This window comes from Limanda limanda, chromosome 9 (genome assembly GCF_963576545.1).
Source record: "Limanda limanda chromosome 9, fLimLim1.1, whole genome shotgun sequence".
Taxonomy (NCBI): Eukaryota; Metazoa; Chordata; class Actinopteri; order Pleuronectiformes; family Pleuronectidae; genus Limanda; species Limanda limanda.
This window is the reverse complement of record NC_083644.1, coordinates 16,755,097-16,774,185: the sequence shown is the minus strand read 5'-3', so window position 1 is coordinate 16,774,185 and position 19,089 is coordinate 16,755,097. Positions and strand designations below refer to the sequence as shown.

The 19,089-nt window shown below is 41.3% G+C and overlaps 1 protein-coding gene across 2 annotated transcripts in view; it reads right to left on the bottom strand.

The window, feature by feature from the left end:
* The window catches only part of LOC133011096 (guanine nucleotide-binding protein subunit alpha-11), a 31,495-nt gene extending 16,339 nt beyond the window's left edge, over positions 1-15,156 (bottom strand). For both annotated transcript variants that reach the window (XM_061078793.1, XM_061078792.1), the window contains exon 1: positions 13,954-15,156. In XM_061078793.1, the coding sequence (XP_060934776.1) occupies positions 13,954-14,089 (136 nt within the window). In that variant the 5' untranslated portion in view covers positions 14,090-15,156. The remainder of the gene's footprint in view (positions 1-13,953) is intronic.
* Positions 15,157-19,089: the final 3,933 nt, after the last annotated feature.

The window sequence follows — 19,089 nt, the reverse complement described above, 5'->3', positions numbered from 1 at the left end:
CGTCCTCAACCACAATTCTCCTCTCAGGCCCTGGGAATTGATAAGTTATGGAGGCAAACAAAAAGGAGGATTTGATACTCACTAACATATTATTCTCCTCTGCATATTGAGAACAAATTTGAACCTGAATTTCTGTACCCTGAAAGAATAAATACTGAAAAAGTTCTTGAAATTGCATGGGGTCAACTTCCAAAAAGTGCTACCCAATATCATATTTCAATAGCCACTTTATGAATTAAAAAAACACATCGTCATACCAGTAATGCTCATCTTTGTTTTTCAGAAAAAGCAAGCAAGAGAGGTGCTCCTCTGAAGGCAATCTGATTCATGATTCATTAAAAAGCATATACTGTACATATGACTACAAAAAGTAGCCTAATACTAATGCAATACTAAACCCACATGTTTGTACAATCACAACCAGAGCTGTTAAATTAGAAGCTTTAAAATATTACAGCACTGAGAACGAACACAGGCTTAGAGACCTTGAGCCATTTCAAAATCCCCAACACAGCAAAGCCTGGAGGGGGCAGAGTGAGAAGAAGCCCAATAATCACACAGCTGTGACCGTTAAACGAAGCAGAACCATGTCACTCTGCCCACATCGTGCACCGACCAGGGAATTAGTCATTCTGCTAAATAACCATTAACCCACCAAAAACAGGAGAATAGTTGAAACAGATCTGTTTCGACGAGTCGGGAAAGCTGGAGGCCACAGCAGACATTTCTGCTAAGGTTTACATGAAGAGTAATGACTTGAGGCAGAGTTTGGCAAAAGTGTGACTGAGTGGAGGAGAGGGGCGCTCTGAGTAAATGATTCTTTAAAACTTCCCCAAGCACATCAAACAGGAAGCTATGTCCGCTTGTGCTCAGTGTTGGGAAAGGCTTGTTGAAGGCCTGTATGACTGTACTGTAGTGAATGACTGAATGACTGTCTAGAGACCTGTGTCGCCTGCAGCAACTTTTCCAAGAAGTTTTTTACGAAGCTACTCTGTAACTTGACTGCCACAGTCTAGTTCTGGGTTAAGTCTGTTTCTGCAAACTAAAGAGGTCCGTGCTACATAGAGCTGCAGCCATCGATCAATCTTATGATATTTTTTTCAATTAATCGATTATATTAAGTTTGCACTGCCAGGCGTGTGTAAATTCAAGTTTAGCAGTCAATCCAAAAAACTATCTTAGGGTAAAATCTGAGCAATTTGAGTAACACTGAAACTTTACACTAAACTTTTTTTTAACAGGAATAATTCATCTCTGAGTAACAAACACACCCAAGCACATAATCCCTTCCCCCACTCTTCTCTCCTCCCTCCCTACTCCCTCTTCCTCCCTTTCTTGCCCGTGCATAGCGGTTGTGCTACTGTGATAAGCCATTTCTGATTTGCAGAGCTTACAGAGCACCATGTTGTACGGTCTCTGACTAAAAACTCCCACACTTTAGATCAGGGGTACTCAATTAAAATTCAAAGAAGTCCAGTTAGAGAGAATTTCCTCAAGCAAAAGTCCAAAACATCATAATGTCTAACGTATGTTATGATTCAGTGCCATATATGTTAAAGTAGCCTAGTAGTTGTATCAGTGTCTGTATGAAGTCAACAACTGACAGCATTAGTTAAATGTCCAACACAAGTATAAAAATTACCCATCTGGGTAAAATTCGGTTGAACCCTGGTAACCGAGAAGGCTAGAGTCTAGGGCTTGGCAATAAAACAACGTGATAATATCACGATATAACTTTTCGTCGATAAAAATTCAAGACATGGTTGATAGAATGTTGATAGAACTCATTCCACACGTCAGGTCAGGTTAGGATCATGCTAATGTTTTTGGCTCATTTATATAGTCTGCCTTGTTCATTCTATTAGAACTTTTTCCACAGCTGAATAATTATAACAACGCTCATTAAAGGTCCGGTTGTCCTGTATGTGTCAGAGTCTCTGTTGGAGTCTTCTTCCTCCTCACTTCTCCTCCTCTGACCAGTGCTCACTTTACACTTTACCAATAAACACCATCACAAGTTATTAGGCCACGTACAGGACTGATGTTTACTTTGTTGTTGTTTTTATCAGCTCTAGAGTTTATGAGACATGTTTAAACCTGCTACACAACAAAAGATGTAACATGATGTACAAAGTGAGGACATCAGGGTTAAAGTGACCAGAACGATATGGAGACACCATCGACTTAATAACTAAATACATGTGATTATCAGATTGTGTGTGAGGGGGGACATAGACGAGCAGACAGACACACACATGCGTCACGCGCTCCTGCAGACAGAAGCTCTTTCCGCAGACTATGACGCTATGCTGTGTTTTGACTTCATTGTTGCGACGCCACAATTTTCTTGGAACATGAATATGAATTTAGCAGGTTATTTTAAAGAACAGTTCTACGTGTGAGTGATTAGAAAACATCAGAGGAGCAGAGTCACTTGTTGGTGTCATGATAATATATATATATGTTCTAATATAGATCTATAATCTATATCGACTGAAATTATCGTGATATCATTTTTATATGCATACCCTGTCAAAGCATCTACAATTATCGTACCAACTCATTTATTCAGAACATTCCTTTAAGTTGCCATCAGGCTGCAAGTTTGATTCAATGCAAGCATGTATGAAGGAGAACCCTGACTACAACCTGGTGTGTTTTGCCTTCATGGTGCTTTCAAGAAACCTTAACAGCTGGTTTCTTTACTACGGACACAAACGCACCTTAATTGCACTAAGAAAAAAAGCCAATGGGAATCCATTATCTAGCTAATTTGCCTAGTCTTTGTGGTTCTTGAAAAGTGGTAGAAAAACAAATGTACATAGGAAACTTTTAGATCCTGGGGCTACTTCCTGCATGTTCCAGACTTAGTTCCTGAAACGATTTCATTGAAAGTCTCACTGACATTTGCATTTGCGGAGAAAAAAAACCTATTTGCTAACTTTACTGTCTGAGGGAGCTGGGTGGCTGATAATAGCTTTACTGGATTAGCATGTTGGCAGATGCTACGGTATATGGCTGCTATGGAGACAGGAACTCTTGTTTGCTTAAAAACGTGTTTGTGTGTTGATGAGGAATAAAATGTCTTTCTTATGAATTTGCAAAGTCACTGCTCCCTGTCTCAGCCCCCCACAAACCCTCCTCCCACCCATTGTATTTATATATACAGTATATAGATATGGACTAGAGCACAAGGAACATAGGGTAATTGGTGATGGGTGGATTTAAGGAACCTTCAGCAGGAATGAATGACAGAAAAGTCCTGAAAACACACAGACCAATGAGAAAATCATCTCATGTGATAATACTCAGCTTATCAAATCTGTGAGTTCTAATGAGCAGTCTAAAGAGTCGATAGGCATAACTGAGAAGAAAGAATAGACAATGATACAGTAAGTGAGTCAGAGGAAAAGTAAGAAAAGTAACATCACATTGTGAGCTCCAAAAAGAGCACAAAAGTGAGAATTAGTTCAAATAAAGCCCTTTTATGAAAATGCCAATTTTTATAATTATAATAATTTTATAATCCCTCCAGTTCAATATGAAAACTCTAAATAAATACTATTAAAATACTGTTTCATTATTCTTTCTTTGATTTGAAAGTCAGTTGTTGACTACACACAGAAGTGGATACATTAAACTGTAACCTTGACCTTTGACCTCCAGGCACCAATATCAAATCAGTTCATCTTTGAATCCAAGTCAATGTTTGTACCAAATATGAAGAAATACCGACAGGTTGTTCTTATAATATCACGTTCAAGAAAAACAAACATACTTTGTGAGGCCACCGTGACCTTAGGTTAACAAAATCAAATCATAAATCCTTGAGGCCTAGTCAGTATTTGTGCTTGATGTGAAAGGATTCCTTCACACTGTTCCAGAGAAATCACATTCACAAGGTAAAAAATAGGCTTTGTGACGCCACATGACCTCACCATTTTATCTTTGAACATCAAATTCTGATCAGTACATCCTTGAGTCCACGTGAATGTGTGCCACATTTGAAGAAATTCCATGGAGGCATTCTTGAGATATGGTGTTCATGAGAATGGGATGGACAGACATTTGTACGTACGGACCAACAAACTGAAAACGTAGTACCTCTGGCCACTGGCTGTCGCAGTAGCAGAGACATAAACATGGGCTCTGGCAAGGCACACCAAAGACCCTTGTTATTGGTTTGTCTTCAAACAGTGGAGGACCGTTGCACTGCTCTTGCCTGAAAAGCCAAATCTGTCTCTTATCCACGCTCTTTCACTAATTCCTCTTATAACCCCAGTAAGTTCTGAAAAATATTCAATTCTTCTTCAAAGAATTAATCTGTTGTAAAAAATACTTGAGGCAATTAATGAATAGTTAAAATAATGTTATCAAAGCATTCCATTGTAACTTCGTTTTAGTCCGGCTTCTACAACAGAACATTAGACGTAAAAAAATACGTAAATAAAAATACAGAGTGAAGGGAAAGGAGTAATATTCTAAGAAAAATAAAACTCCAAGATTGAAGTTGTAAATATATGTAACAAAACTCCTGTTTGTTCTCTGTCCTTAAAGTGGTAGATTTGAGCAAAAAAACATTTGGTAAAAAAAACATACTCTCAGAGATGACAACTAAAATAAAGATTTGCAGGGGGGAAACTCACTAAAACCTAAGTCACAGATTTATGAGATAATGAAAATGCATTTAAAAATGTAGATTTTGCCAGATCTTAGCCATAACTTGTTTATTCCTTGCTTTTTCACTTTGTTCTGTCTTCCCATGCAAATCTCTCTGTGGGTCTGTGGAGTGGGCGTGGCACTACTTGCTCTGTTCCAGCTGCCTGCTGCCAATCTGTCCAAAGACTTGCCATTTACCAACTCATCAGGCCTGCAATATATATACTTTGGCTATTTACCCACTGTGTGCTGCAGTCAGTGTGGTGGCACATGCTCTGCCACTTAAAAATTGGTGTTGTTCTAATGTTCCTAATGCATTTTTTTCTGTGTAACCTTTATTACCTTGTGCTTCAGGTTCAGACATTATTTCCTGTTTGACCTAGCCTGCTACACTCCAGACAATGCGCCTCTCACTCAGCCTCACGCCCCATCAGTCTGATCCCAAGCTCATTCTCCTGGCTGCTGGCCAGTCTTCCAACTCTGCTCAGAGCTCAGCCTTCATTCCCTATCCAGCACAGTCCTACAAAATGCCAAACACTGTGGCCCTCCTTTTACTCACTTGTCAAAAGCTTCTGACACAGTTGGCCACCCTCTGATCGTCGTCGTTTGACAATGTCAGCACCATGTGGTTTCGGAATGATCTTTTCCATTTTTAGTTTTTGAAGTTCCAATGTGTCAAGATAAGTAATGGACCAATCTTATAAACAACATCACCTCTTTGTGCAGCTGTACATTGTACCTTCACTTTTATGCAGATCACATGTCCTTTAGTGCTTGGTAGATTATATTCATGCTGCCATTCAAAATCCACAGCCATCATAAAAAAAAAAGAAAGAAACGTCATACCTTCCAACTGGTCCTAAACTGTACAAGGACTAAATCAATGTTGTGTATGAATGAAGGAAAACAAATTGTCTTGTAAGTAATACCATAATAGTCCACTACCAATGTCCATGCATTTGGGTTGATGATGAAGAATATACTTTTTAAATCCATATGGATTCCTGGCATGTTAGTAGCCAGTATACTCATTCAGAAGCATGGCTGGTCCTGTAGGTGCCAAACTGTCACTTTAAAAACTGGAGCTATCCTAAATTGACAAAGATCGGACATAAATTGAGACAATATTAAAATGTAAAGGTTTTAGTGGGACATACATGTCTGTAATAGCGAGCTAGGCAGGCAGTGACATGAGAATGACTGGGCAGTCTTTCACATGGATGACTGCCACATAACTGCCGAAACTGGGTGTGTCAACATCAGTTTGCTCAACCAACAGAGCCGCCAGACAAACAGTGGAGAACTACAAACACCTACATGCCCTGCTCTTGTACCACACTGTGAAACTCTATTTTTCATCCGACAGGTACAGGAGATGAGGATTTCATATGTATAGCTCTAAAAAAGAAATGTTTGGGTTGGCTGAGAGCGTAGGTATTCTTATGCCACCTATGAAAAGTGGACTAACAAGTATTTCTTATGTCAGAGCAAGGATGAATCATACTGTGTAATTAGTCTTTTATGACATAATAGAAAAAAAATTAAATAACTTTATTTGTATAGCATTTATATAAACAAGGTTACAAAGTGCTTTACAAAATACATGGCTAAAAGAATAATGGATGAATAAAAATAAAAGGTAAAAATATTAGGGTCGAGAGAAACCCAACCGTTCCCACAATGAGAAACGAACACTTTGGAGACTGTGGAGAGAAAAAAAACTCCTTCATTAATTGGAAGAAACCGGTTAGCACAGTTGATCTACAGTAGATCAACAAAGACTGGTCGATCTCAACAGTCTTCACTGTCGATCCCAGCTCTGGACTCACTGGCTGTGGACTAGCTGCGTGGTCTGTTGTTCACATGAGCAGAGTGTCTGCTACTGTTGGATTATGTACTTAACACCAGAACAATAAGGAATGAAGACCTGCATCTTCTGGTCTTGCGATAACAATCAAAGCCCTGTTACAACACATGAATGGATTCAGAAAGTGAAACGCTTGATTACTTTTACTGTTGGTTGCCAGAGGACCGAGAAATGGTAGTAATTTGCCTGCTAGCTGATCGGGACCGAAACTGAAGGAATTCATTCCTTGATGGCAGCTAGGCACTCTGTTAATACGCGGACATTGTCTGGCTTAAAAGACAGGTAGTTAGGTGTCATTGGCAAAGCAATGATAAGTTTTGAAATAGGCCTATAATTCTGTGTGATTGATCATGATTTGGCTTTTCCAGTAAAGGCTGAATGCTGGCTTCTAAACATTATCAGGGACACAGCCAGAAGAAAGAGAGCAATTAATATTTTTGAAAAGGCTAGGGCCAATAGCACCGATCACTTCTTTTAGCAGTGAGGGGAGTAGAATACCAACAGGGCTGGAAGAAAAACCACAGTATCGATAAACTCAGAAAGGAAAACTTGCAAAAAATTACTAAGATTATGACAGGCAGGACCATCAGCAATATTTGGAATAACAGTGGCAGTTTGCAGAATATTAGTTCTAAACTTATTTCATTGTAAGAAATCAAAATGTCTTCCACATACAGGTAGTGAAAATGCAATTTGGTCTTTTTTTTCCGCTGATCCATGGAGAGGTGTGAGCAGGACACTACAATCTTGTCTTGATAGGAGCTATGATATCCAATGTACTTTGACGGATTATTTAAGCCACTGAGTAAATCATTAGGATTGGAGGATTCATATGGGATATGGTAAAGAAAAACACTGCGTTGTTTTTTTTTATTCATTGCTGCAGAAGAAGCGATGTCCCGCTTATACAAGAACATAAATATGAACTCAGCAGGTATTTATAAAGATCAGTTCTAAGTGTAAGTGATTAGAAAAGATCAGAGGAGCAGAATCTCTTGTTGACCAGCTGATGCTCATCAATGCTGCCAAAAGCTTTAATCAGTTTTGGTTTCTTAGATGCAGCACACAAGTCGGAATGAAAGTAAAATCAATGTGGAGAACACTGACCGCTGTTAAAGACTGACTGTTGTAGTCAGATTTTTCAAATGAAAATTTTATTTTGAAAATTAGAGCATAGCCTTCTTGTAATAACAGTAACAGTCTAAATACCTTTTAGTATTCTAAATAGCACAAATCATGAGTCTAGTGAAGACGCACACCTCTAGTAGTCACGCACTGATCCATAATCGTAGCCCTCAGAATAGGTGAGCTGCTGTAAGCAATAGGGATGCACCGATCCGATATTTGTATCGGTATCGGTACCGATATTGAAGAAATTTCTAGATCGGGTATCGGTGACAATGGGCCGATCCATATCGGCTGATCTATTCAGTGTAATTCTATGCTGTGCGCTGTGAGTGACGTCATACGCAAGCAACACGCCGTGCGGCGCCGACAGTGTCCGGCGCCTCTCCCCCGGTTCCCGCTGCGAGCCGAGCCGCCTCCACCGGGGCCGCGGTGCTCCCCGGAGCCGGGCTGCTGCCCCGGGACCGGGACCCGGACCGGGACCCGGAACTTTGCCCACTCCGCCCGCTGCCGCCGCTAGCTTCCCCCGGACGGCTGTGAACCCCGGTCCGGCTCCCGGTCCCTCCGCCGGCCCGGTCCCGTCCGGATCTCCCGCCCTGCTCAGTTTGAACGGAACCGGCGGAGCTGCAAAGTTGGTGAACTCGCCCGCGGGTGACTTAGAACTGGTGCGGACCAGGGGAATCCGACTGTTTAATTAGTATCGGTATCGGATCGGTATCGGCCGATACTAAACCTCAGATATCGGTATCGGTATCAGAGGTGAAAAAAGCGGATCGGTGCATCCCTAGTAAGCAACACATGTTTGGAATTTTACATAATACATAACTTATTAATTATCAAAGATTTTATTTTATTTAATCAACTTGTCTATTAACCAACATACACTTTCAGCTACACTGGATGAAAACAACTGATGCCCAACACAATACATGTTCAACTTTCAATGCTTCCTGATGACAGGACTAAAGTACCACATAAGAAATAAATAGATCTTCTTGCTGCTACTAAGGACTGTAAGGAAAATGAAAATGTTTGATCTGATAAGATCAATTTTGCTGCAAAGTGGAACAGAACAGAAATTATTTCGATATAAACCATATCAATTTCAGTCAGCACAGTCACACCAGAGATCCAGTTAGACTGTACGAGTCTAGCAATTTGAGATTTCTGGGAAATAAGCTCACATGGGTGATGATTAGCATTATCGACCTTAGCTGAGGCGGTAAGTGCTGATAGACATACAGCTGTGGTAGTGAGGATACAGGAAGGCAACTCTGCCAATTCTGCCTTCAGTCCTGCCATTGTGCTTGTGAGAATAACCGGGATACAACCGGGCAATCCTGGCCTGTGATGCTACTGTACGTACAAACACTCTCACAAAGCTCTTATGGGCATGTTAAATCTGTGTGTGGGTTGTTCATCTGTATTGTCTGAAATATTTGTTATTTCCAGACATGCCTGCCGTTACCTTGGCAGCAGCTAACAGGGATTCGAATAAATATGGCGAACACAGGGCTTATCTGCTTGGCTTACTGTGAAGACTTACTAAGAGAAAACCACAATAGGCGTAGGTAGGGCTCCATACATGAGACATCCTTGGGTGTCGCCAAAAAGCAAACACTCATTAACCCACATACTACCGACCTGTTTGAGCGCTGTGCACATTGACAGATGAAGTGTGTGCTCAGTGTGTGTGTCTGTGAATACTGTATCCTGACTCCCATTTCAAACGTAAGTTTAGGTAAATATAGTTTAGTGTGCTAGCTCAGTCAGGTGAACAGAATGTGCTCCTGGTGTCGTGGATTTGAATCTGGCTGCTAGGTGCTCTCTTTCTCTGCTGTTCCTCACAGTGGGCTTCCACATGACAAACAGTGCAATGCTCAGAGGGGCAGCAAGAATACATGAGGAGAACTGAAGGCAGGTCAGGTTGGGTGTGAAAAGGTGAATGACAAAACTTAATCGTAGCTTAAAATCTCTCTGGGGTGGTCCTCTGTACGAGGGACGGTGTTGCTGCCGAGTTATGCATCATAGCTGTACTGAATACTTTTTACATAAAAATGGACCAGATGACTTACTTGTATCTAAAAAGATATTTTAGTACTTATAACCACTGTTAAACCTACAGTTCATCCCTCGATTTTGCAGTTCTCAGGTCCTCAGATCGTTTCCCACTTCCCTACAGAGCTTTGTAGCATTTTTCTGCTTACTGTTCAGCTTCCTGACCCGATAGTTCGATGTTTTGGTGCACTTTCACTGCACTCAGTGTCAAACCCCATTCTACACTGCCAGCTGAAAAGTAAAGAGCAGACTGGCAAAGTTATTGAACAATGTAGTGAAGCGTTTAGCCTGAGCCCAAATTCTCCCCTCTGGTTTTAGAAGACCCAAAACAGTTTTAGGAGTTTCATTCACCAAGCTAACTTCAAATGAGTGATGACTCTGTTGTTGCTAGTCCTTTAAACAAGCAACTGTTTGCCCAGATATTCCTCTTATCCACTCTTGAAGGTTCATTGTATGTCATAGGATGTGTGCGGGAGTTCAATAATATATTTTTAGAATTTCCAGTAGAAATACTATCATATTGTCTGAGGTGTAAGTAAATGTTGCTAAATATACATGGGTTTTGCCTCTGACATGATGCTCTTTTGGTTAAATCTCCTTTGACATGAGGAAAGTTGTCTTTATTTAATGGAGGCGACACACCTCTCCACAATCACAAGAAACTGCATCTGTCTAGTTTGCAAACTGCATTTTTTAAAAGCTCTGACTTAAGATCAATCGATTTATTTGTCAGACTGGTCCTCAAGAAATTGACAATGCTGACAAGACAGTTTTGAACTATGGCAGGAAGAGGTAGCACCATTTCTTAAAATTTTTATAAAATGCATTAATCAAGATAATTTTAGAATCATAATGGGATTTTGTATTATTCTATATAAAGAACCACAAAGGATTTAAGCAATGTGTTTACGGGATGAGTTAAATGTCTGACTTCTTTGATGCGAGTTTTGTAATGTGAAGATGCTTTAACAGAGGAAGAGAAAATATGCAGCATTAGTGCCGCGTTGCATTAGTACAGGTTTGACAGGTTTTTACATCCATATGAACGACTTACCCTTTAGTCAACAGAGGATCCACATAGAAAAGTCTCACTGTCTCCAGTCACTGTTTGCACACACAATGCGGAACATAAACTTATCTTTCCTCCAGCACCATCCTTTTTGCACATAACAAGGTACTTTCACACTATGGCATATCTTTAAGTCATTACAACAACATACCAGTACAATTCGTCAAAATCCCCTACATACATAACTGATCATTTCAGTTACTGAGCAAAAAAATGTATTAAAAAAACTAAGGTCTGCAATATTAACAAAGTTGCACCAGACAGCCATTCCCACATTCTAAACAAACACTTCTATTTACTTAAGAAAGCTCACAAACTAGTGCTGATACTGCAGCTCCCTGGGCTCCGGCTGTACACATTTAATTACTTGTGGCTTTAATTAGCTACAGAGCAGGAGGCAGAGCACTCCTCTGACCCGGGCTCTTCCTCAGCCGGCATGTCTACCTTGCATTAGCTAACCACACCACTGAGGAAATCCAGCCTGTTGCTGATAAACAGCTGGAATAATTGCCTCTGCTTACAACATCTGACAAAACCACCAGTCCTCCTTAGAGGTAGCAGAGAAGAATTGCACCAGTGCATCATATTAAACTACAGTAACGCCACTGTTTTTAAATAAAAGGTTTTGAACTTAATTAGGAATTGCGAGTTCAAGTTAGAGCAACACCAAGCTTTAATATTTCCATCTTAAAACAGATATATTTGGTTACAGATAGTGTTTCAGCTCTACCAGCAACTACAAAAACCAAAACATTGTTTGTGTCCAAATTGATAAGAAAATATATAATCCATCAGTTGATATAAGAAGTTACAAGCCACTGCAGAAAAGACGAATACATGTGCAGCCAAAAGCATCATAAAAAGCCTCACTATGTGTGAGGGTCTGTAACAGCATTAAACAGTCTAATAGGTTCCAAATGAAGTGAGACAACCAGAGTGCCATACATCTAGATAGTGTTAAGATGTTTTTATGACAGCAGACTCCTACCACATACTGAAATTTTAAAAAATGCCAATTAGCAATTGAAAAGGGACGTCTACCAAATGTCTCTTTCAATGAGTCACAGTACCTGCATCTCATCTGTGAACAGGAATGCAGGACAATAAAAATATTTTCTTCCGCCTACAACATTCTTTATTCTAATCAATGTTTGCCATTGTGTTGGCAAACTGAACCGACAGATGCTGTTTGTGTGTAGCCAACTATGAACCCAGGAGCAAGGCCAAAAGACGTGTAGCCTTTAATACGAAAAAAGGGAGAAGCAGTTTCACACAACATGCTCAAAGTGAGAAAGTTATGCCTTTATTCTGCATCACCTCTCTCAACAACAGCCCGAGCAGGAGGGATGAAGTTAGGGGAGGTGCTTACGTCTGTCGTCCACACTACTCCAGAGTTTTCCAGCACCTACAGCGAGGAAGGTTGAAATCGTCTCTGGACCCATTTGAAAACACCAGGGCTGAGTTTTGCTCTGGACCGGCAGAAATGGAGACTTTGGAAACTATGACGTAGTCGGCCACATTCGCTTCCCGATTGGGTCTCATCGGGAGCAAGCCCACTAACCGTGGTGAAGACAACGCGTTGCCAACACGTACTTTCAGTAACAGTTCCACCTCGTTGTCACTCTGAGAGACAAATCCCTTGTCTTACTTTTCACCATTACCTTTTCTCACTTATAGCATAGTACTACGCAACCAAATGCAGAGTAGACTATCTGCTTCCTATTTACACCAGCACGCAGATGCCCAGTGTACAAGAGGTCATGTGACTTGCGTATTCAGCTCTGTTTGTGTGGATGGAGATTACTTCAATATGGAGCCAACATCAGGATGGAAATTGTTTTTAAAACAGTATTTTAAAATAAAAACGTATTCCTGTGAGTATATCCTCAGTCAGCTTGGATAACAATCCACTGAGCTGCCCAAGTGTCAACTATTGTTTATGGTGCACTAGAGTGTAGAGAACCAAAGTATTGCAAAAGTAATTATAATTTAACATTTTAAATGCTCACTGGCCCTGCTACTTTTCTTTAAACATGAAAATGAGTCTGCGGATGGCACGGCCTATTCTCTGGAGAGCAGTCATTTCCCAGAGCAGGCCACCTCAGTAGAGGCCAGACACCAAGAGAGCACTGTCTCCCATGTACCAGACTTAATTAAAACCAACTCCTGTTCATCATTTAAGACGTGTTTTAAAGGCAGATAAAACTACAGCTGGTTGTTACAGCTTTTCTTAACCAAAGTCACTCTTTGGGATGGAATTTTTATTCAATTAATCAACTTCTAGGATCTTAGAAATAAGTCTTCACGTACAGGAGGAGAATACCCATTTGTCTCTATACAAACGAACATTTTATTTGTGTATTAAGAGTTTTGGCAAAGGCACAACATTATTCAAATTAAGTCTAGATAACTATCAGTAAACTAGTCAGAGAGGCTCTAGTGAAGTCAAATCCTCAACCACTAAACAAAACCCTGCTTGTAAATGAGTCATTAGGTAATGAAGCCGGTCTCCTGCCTTTGTTGTCTCATCTGATACGAGTGATCGTCCAACTTATTTAGAAGCTTGTAAATCTGACAATGTCAAAGGGGCTTTTACATGAAACGAAAAAGCAGAGCAAGGACACCCACAGACACTAGCTGTGATCTAATTATTAGCTGAAGACCATTCCCAACTTCCCCCAAATAAATGCACATGTAATATCGTAAGAAGTTTGCTTAAATTCCTGGCTCGATGTAACCGCTCTGCCGCTATTCGCTTGCCATGGACTGGAAACACCATCTCAACCACATCTTGTATTTGCGTATAACATCACAGACAAATTGTGCGGTGAACAGGGAAATAGATGTTGTACGATTGTGGGTGAAGTGTTTTGCATGAGGAGCCTGTACAATACAAATCAAAAGCAATATGGTTTCATTCAAATATCATCTTGGCTTTCTGCATAGAACTTTTGTGTTTTCCCATTTTATGCACATGTATGTGTTTGGTATTTAGTAGTTTAAGTAGAGTACTTTCTGCATAGGACTTTGTGTTTCCCATTGTATGCACATGTATATGACGTGTGTGTGTGTGTGTCAGAGGTAGAGGTTAAGTGTCACACTGCAGCCAGGCCAGTGTGAGTGAGTGTGTGTGAATCTATAACAAACACGTAGGCACCATGCAGGCTTCACTCACCCAGCAGCAGCAGCTTCAGCTCCCGTCTCGCGTCTCTCTTGTCTCGCCGGAGTTGCTTCTCGATCTCGGCGTTGATTCGCTTGGACTCCTTCGCCTCTTCACTCAGGCAACAAGCCATCATGGAGTCTAAAGTCATCACCACATGAGCTGAAAAGGCCCGTCTGACGGGGGGGGGGCGCCGGGCTACACCTCACTCAAAGTACCGGTGAGATTAAGAAAGAAAACTCGGAGCAACAACAGTCTATGAGACACTGAAGACCGGTGCTTGGGAGACTCGCTGCAGAATCTGGCCTTTCCTCGGTGAAGGTAAAACCCGCTGTCAAGTGTCAAATATTTGACAGCTTAGTCAAAGTCCTGTGTGGATCCTCAGGCTACGGGGACTGACAAGCGATCACAGGCAGTGTGCACTGCAGCATGTCCACAGACGTCTCAGAGGACCGGTGCAAATACACACATTACTCCACGCACTTTCCACTAAAAGCTGTTATTAGTCAGTAAGCTAAACGCTGCTAATGTTACCACCGAGCTAGCGTGTCAAGTTGATGGGTTTTTAGCGTGACAACACTTTGGAAAATATATATCTATATCTTTTCTGCGTAAGAAAATGACGTTTTTTTTTTTATTTGAATAAACTACCGACTCCGGTCCCAGACACAGTGGGACACAACTGGCTGCCGCTGCCACATTGGTACGATCCCTCCTCCGCTGGTCGCCCGGCCGAGCACACGCCTAGCCGCCCCGAAACCACCGCTGTACGCCCGCGCAGTGACAACGAGCCCCCGTCGAACTGTCCGTCCACCGAGCCCACGGACAGACCACTGGCAGTGACACCCCCACGACCCGCCGAGGGAAAAGCACCGCGCCCAGGGGCAGCTGTCCTCCCGCAGTCTCAGGCTCCGGTGGCCCGGGTAGCTACAGGGACAGGCTAACTGTTAGCGGGCTAGGTTAGCTCAGCTAGCCATCCCTGGATTCGCAGCACTGTGGCTGGAGCGGAGAAGCGCAGGGCTCGGCCTGACGGAGCAGCTCCGGCGGGTTTATCGAGATGTGTCCCCCGAACAGGCCTCCAGGACCGGACCCGGTAACACGGGCTGAGGGCGTCCTACTGGCGGTCAGATGGAGCCATGTAGTCCGGGCAGTTTACGGCTCCTGGTGTTTTTTCCTGGTGGTGGCGATCGCTCCTCGTCACCCACTCCTTCTTCAGCCCCGGTGTGGCGCTGCTGCTGACGTCGCTCGGGATGTGATTGATTGACGCGGGCAGAGCCAATGAGAGTGGCGCCTGTGGGCGTGGGGGGCGGGACTTTCCCCCCCAGCATGGTTAACATCCCAGGTTTGCTTGAGAGGAAGTCTTCCTTCTGGAGGCGTGTCGGCGATCAGCGGCTGACATTTGACTGGACGGGCAACGCCCATCTCCTGTCAAAGACCCGACCATCCACACCGGAGCTGCTCGGTGGCAACCCACCCCCCTCCCAAAAAAAAACAATAATCATATCATTCATTCATTGATCCCATTAAAAAGTTTGTATTACTCATTTGTTTATATGTTTTTCATATGTTTATTCTTGAAAATTTGCATAGTTCTGTTCTTATTTTTTACTTGATAAGTGTGTTATGTGCCTGATACTTTGCTGTTGGAACATAACACAGACATTTTGGGATCAATAAACCACATCTATCTATCTATCTATCTATCTATCTATCTATCTATCTATCTATCTATCTATCTATCTATCTATCTGTCTATCTGTCTATCTGTCTATATGTCTATATGTCTGTCTGTCTGTCTGTCTGTCTGTCTGTCTGTCTGTCTGTCTGTCTGTCTGTCTGTCTGTCTGTCTGTCTGTCTGTCTGTCTGTCTGTCTGTCTGTCTGTCTGTCTGTCTGTCTGTCTGTCTGTCTGTCTGTCTGTCTGTCTGTCTGTCTGTCTGTCTGTCTGTCTGTCTGTCTGTCTGTCTGTCTGTCTGTCTGTCTGTCTGTCTGTCTGTCTGTCTGTCTGTCTGTCTGTCTGTCTGTCTGTCTGTCTGTCTATCTATCTATCTATCCATCTATTTAATTTCAGTTAATATTATACTGTTGGATAGTTAGGTCCATTATGTTTTATCATATATTCTGACCATTAACTGGTGGGTAATAATTTGATAGTTTGATTAATTCTGCCGAGGCCCAATGGTCCTGTCAGATTCAAAGCTGCACCAAACTTCACACATTCATAGATATCAGTTCTTTAAATGTGCCTGTTTTTTCAACATGATCCATTCATTATTTCCAAAGAAAACGGCAAAAAGTTATTTAGGAAAGTAGAAAAACTCCTGGATCTGCCCCTCATCATCAGTCTGTGTGTGTGTGTGTGTGTGTGTGTGTGTGTGTGTGTGTGTGTGTGTGTGTGTGTGTGTGTGTGTGTGTGTGTGTGTGTGTGTGTGTGTGTGTGTGTGTGTGTGCGTGTGTGTGTGTGTGTTTGTGTGTGTGCGTGTGTGTGCGTCAGTGTGTGTGTGTGTGTGTGAATGTTGTCACTGATCAACGTGAATCTCATTAAAGCAGTCAGTATACTGTATTGTTGGGAAGTTTAATGTGTAAAATCTTCATCTGCAAACAACTGACAAATACATGTACTGGAGTAAAAAACACAGTATATCTCTCAGAAATGTGGAGAAGTACAAGTTTGAAAAAGCAGACGAATGAAATAATTGAGCAGTACAATGTTAAAATTGTGCTGAAGTGCAACACACGTGTTTACTCTCCTCCAGCAGAGTGAATATTTCTTCGACAATGAGGCAGAGCAGGTGGATGATGGGGATGATGATTGTTGGCATCTTCATCCATGTTGAAACAACAACTCTCTCACTGTGAGTAAATTCTTCTCAAGTAAATGGGCCGACATGCAGTCTTGTTGAGCCAAGTGACATCTTGTGGACGTGTGGTGTAGTTACAAGCCTTGGGTTCAATAAAACACTTCATAGGACTGCAGTCATATTTTCTATGCCTTGTACTGAAAGTAGTGATCTCTTCCCTACAACACCTAAACAATTAGATTTAAGGAAAGTTGGAAAAAGTGGCTGCTTTTTGCAGTTTTCAAGTTTTACATCCTGACGCTCAAATGCCAAAGACACATAAATGTAACGGGAAGAATGGAGCGCTTCAGATTTCATTGTTGGTATGTTTGGTATGATCAGGAAAAAGCTTCAGACATGACTCATGAGATTACAGCCTGACCTGCCTGCCCACGTCTCTGGGGGCTGTGAGCTGCAACTCCTGCCACAAGACTCCACCCACAGAAGTGACTAACATCCTCATTCAGTCCCTCTGGATCTAAAAAAATACAACATTTGCAATAGTCATATAATACAACCGACTTGAACCTGACTTCGAATGGAAAAGTCCGTTATCAACATTTCCTGAAAAGAAAAGTATAGGATATGTGGGTAGTTCAGTTTGGAAATATTGTTATTGTCCGTTTTTGAATCATTTTCAAATTTTACATCGTGCTTCACATTTTTATTCCATTTTCCAAACAATTATGCTGCAAAGTCTTGTTTTCACAAGCAATTGTGTTTAAACTCTACCAGCATAGTAACACTTGGCATTATTCATGTGTGGTAATTTGTTTTGGAAGTGATGTTAACATGAGAGGAAAGTGCGTCCCAGGGTGTGATTGCTGTTGTCAGATTAATTATTGATCATCCTCTCTTTCCCATACCAGGCGGCGACAGGGGACAAAGTCTCCTCGCGGTCCTCCACTTCCTGCTGGTCTCTCGGCTGCCTGTAAGAATCCATCAAGAGGAGACTCAAATCCTACAGGCCCTGCATATTTCTACAATGCATTACATCTTTCTTTAGGGATTCAGCTTCTGTATTTAAAGTCATTAGAGTCATTCAAATATTTTTCTTTTCTTCTTGGATTTTCTTCCTTTGATCTCATTGTTACTCCCATATTTTTTACAGATCTATACATAATCGAAACAGAAAACTTAGATTAGCAGAACAATACCTGCAAATATTGACAAATGAGTTAAATAGAATAAAATGGAGTGAAATAATATGAAATAAAACAAGTGCATAAAATGTTTATGGACTAAACAGGTTGTGCTAACTCACGTTCACAACATATCTGGGAGATTCCACTTCACCTCAACAAGCAGGTGAACATATCAAACTTCCCCCTGTCTGTGACTGGAAGGATATTTGTCACTGTCACAACAGAGTGGGTAATGGGGATCTACATCCTGTGAACTGTAACATACCTGGAAGGATGTGGTGGATGGTTTTCTGTTACAGTCAGTCCACACCCACTCGATTCCCTCCCACTCATCTTTTTCCTTTTCCTTTAATTTCATAGACACAGAAATACTGGGCCCCATCATTTTTGGCAACATCTGTATTATTTTTTTCAGATTGACAATTTAATTTTTTGTTGAAAGATTTTGAATTACTGAACATGTTGTGTTTGGCTTCCTGATTTCTGACAAAACACTTTTGTCATTTGTCGTTATTTGTTCGAGGAATTTTGTGCGCTGTAAACTAAAAATACATAAACACATAAATTTATACGTAGAATATATGATGTATGTTGACGCTTGTGTAACTTGTTGCACTGTTGTGAAACACACACACACACACAAACACACACACACACACTTGTCTACACTACATGTGACAAGAAGGCCTATTAGTTTGTAGGCATAACAGCTGTAACATCAATCCATCATGTGAAGTAAAATCATTACTCAGCAGCTTTGTAATAAACCTTGATAAACTCACTGTACAGTATAACTTGCAGTAAATGTGCACACCTCTTTCGCTCTTTCACCTCACCTGGTTCCCATGGCAATGCAGTGCTCAGTATGTGAGACCACGAGAACCTGGACAAACCGGTTCTACTGGCTGAGACAAAAGATTGACATCCAAACAGAATAAAGAGAGAAGGAGGGACAAAAAATACCTGTTATAAGCTCAGTCAAATAACCTGCTGCCACATAGACACTGCTGTCTCACACTTTTACCATGAGACTCATTTCTTCTAGTGTTATGATGTTTTTTTAAAGAAATGTTTTGTTTCCAATTTGATGAGTTGATTGAGATTTCAGATAGTTTATAAGCTAAGAATAAAAATAATTTCATAAAAAGTTGAGATTGAGTAAAATCA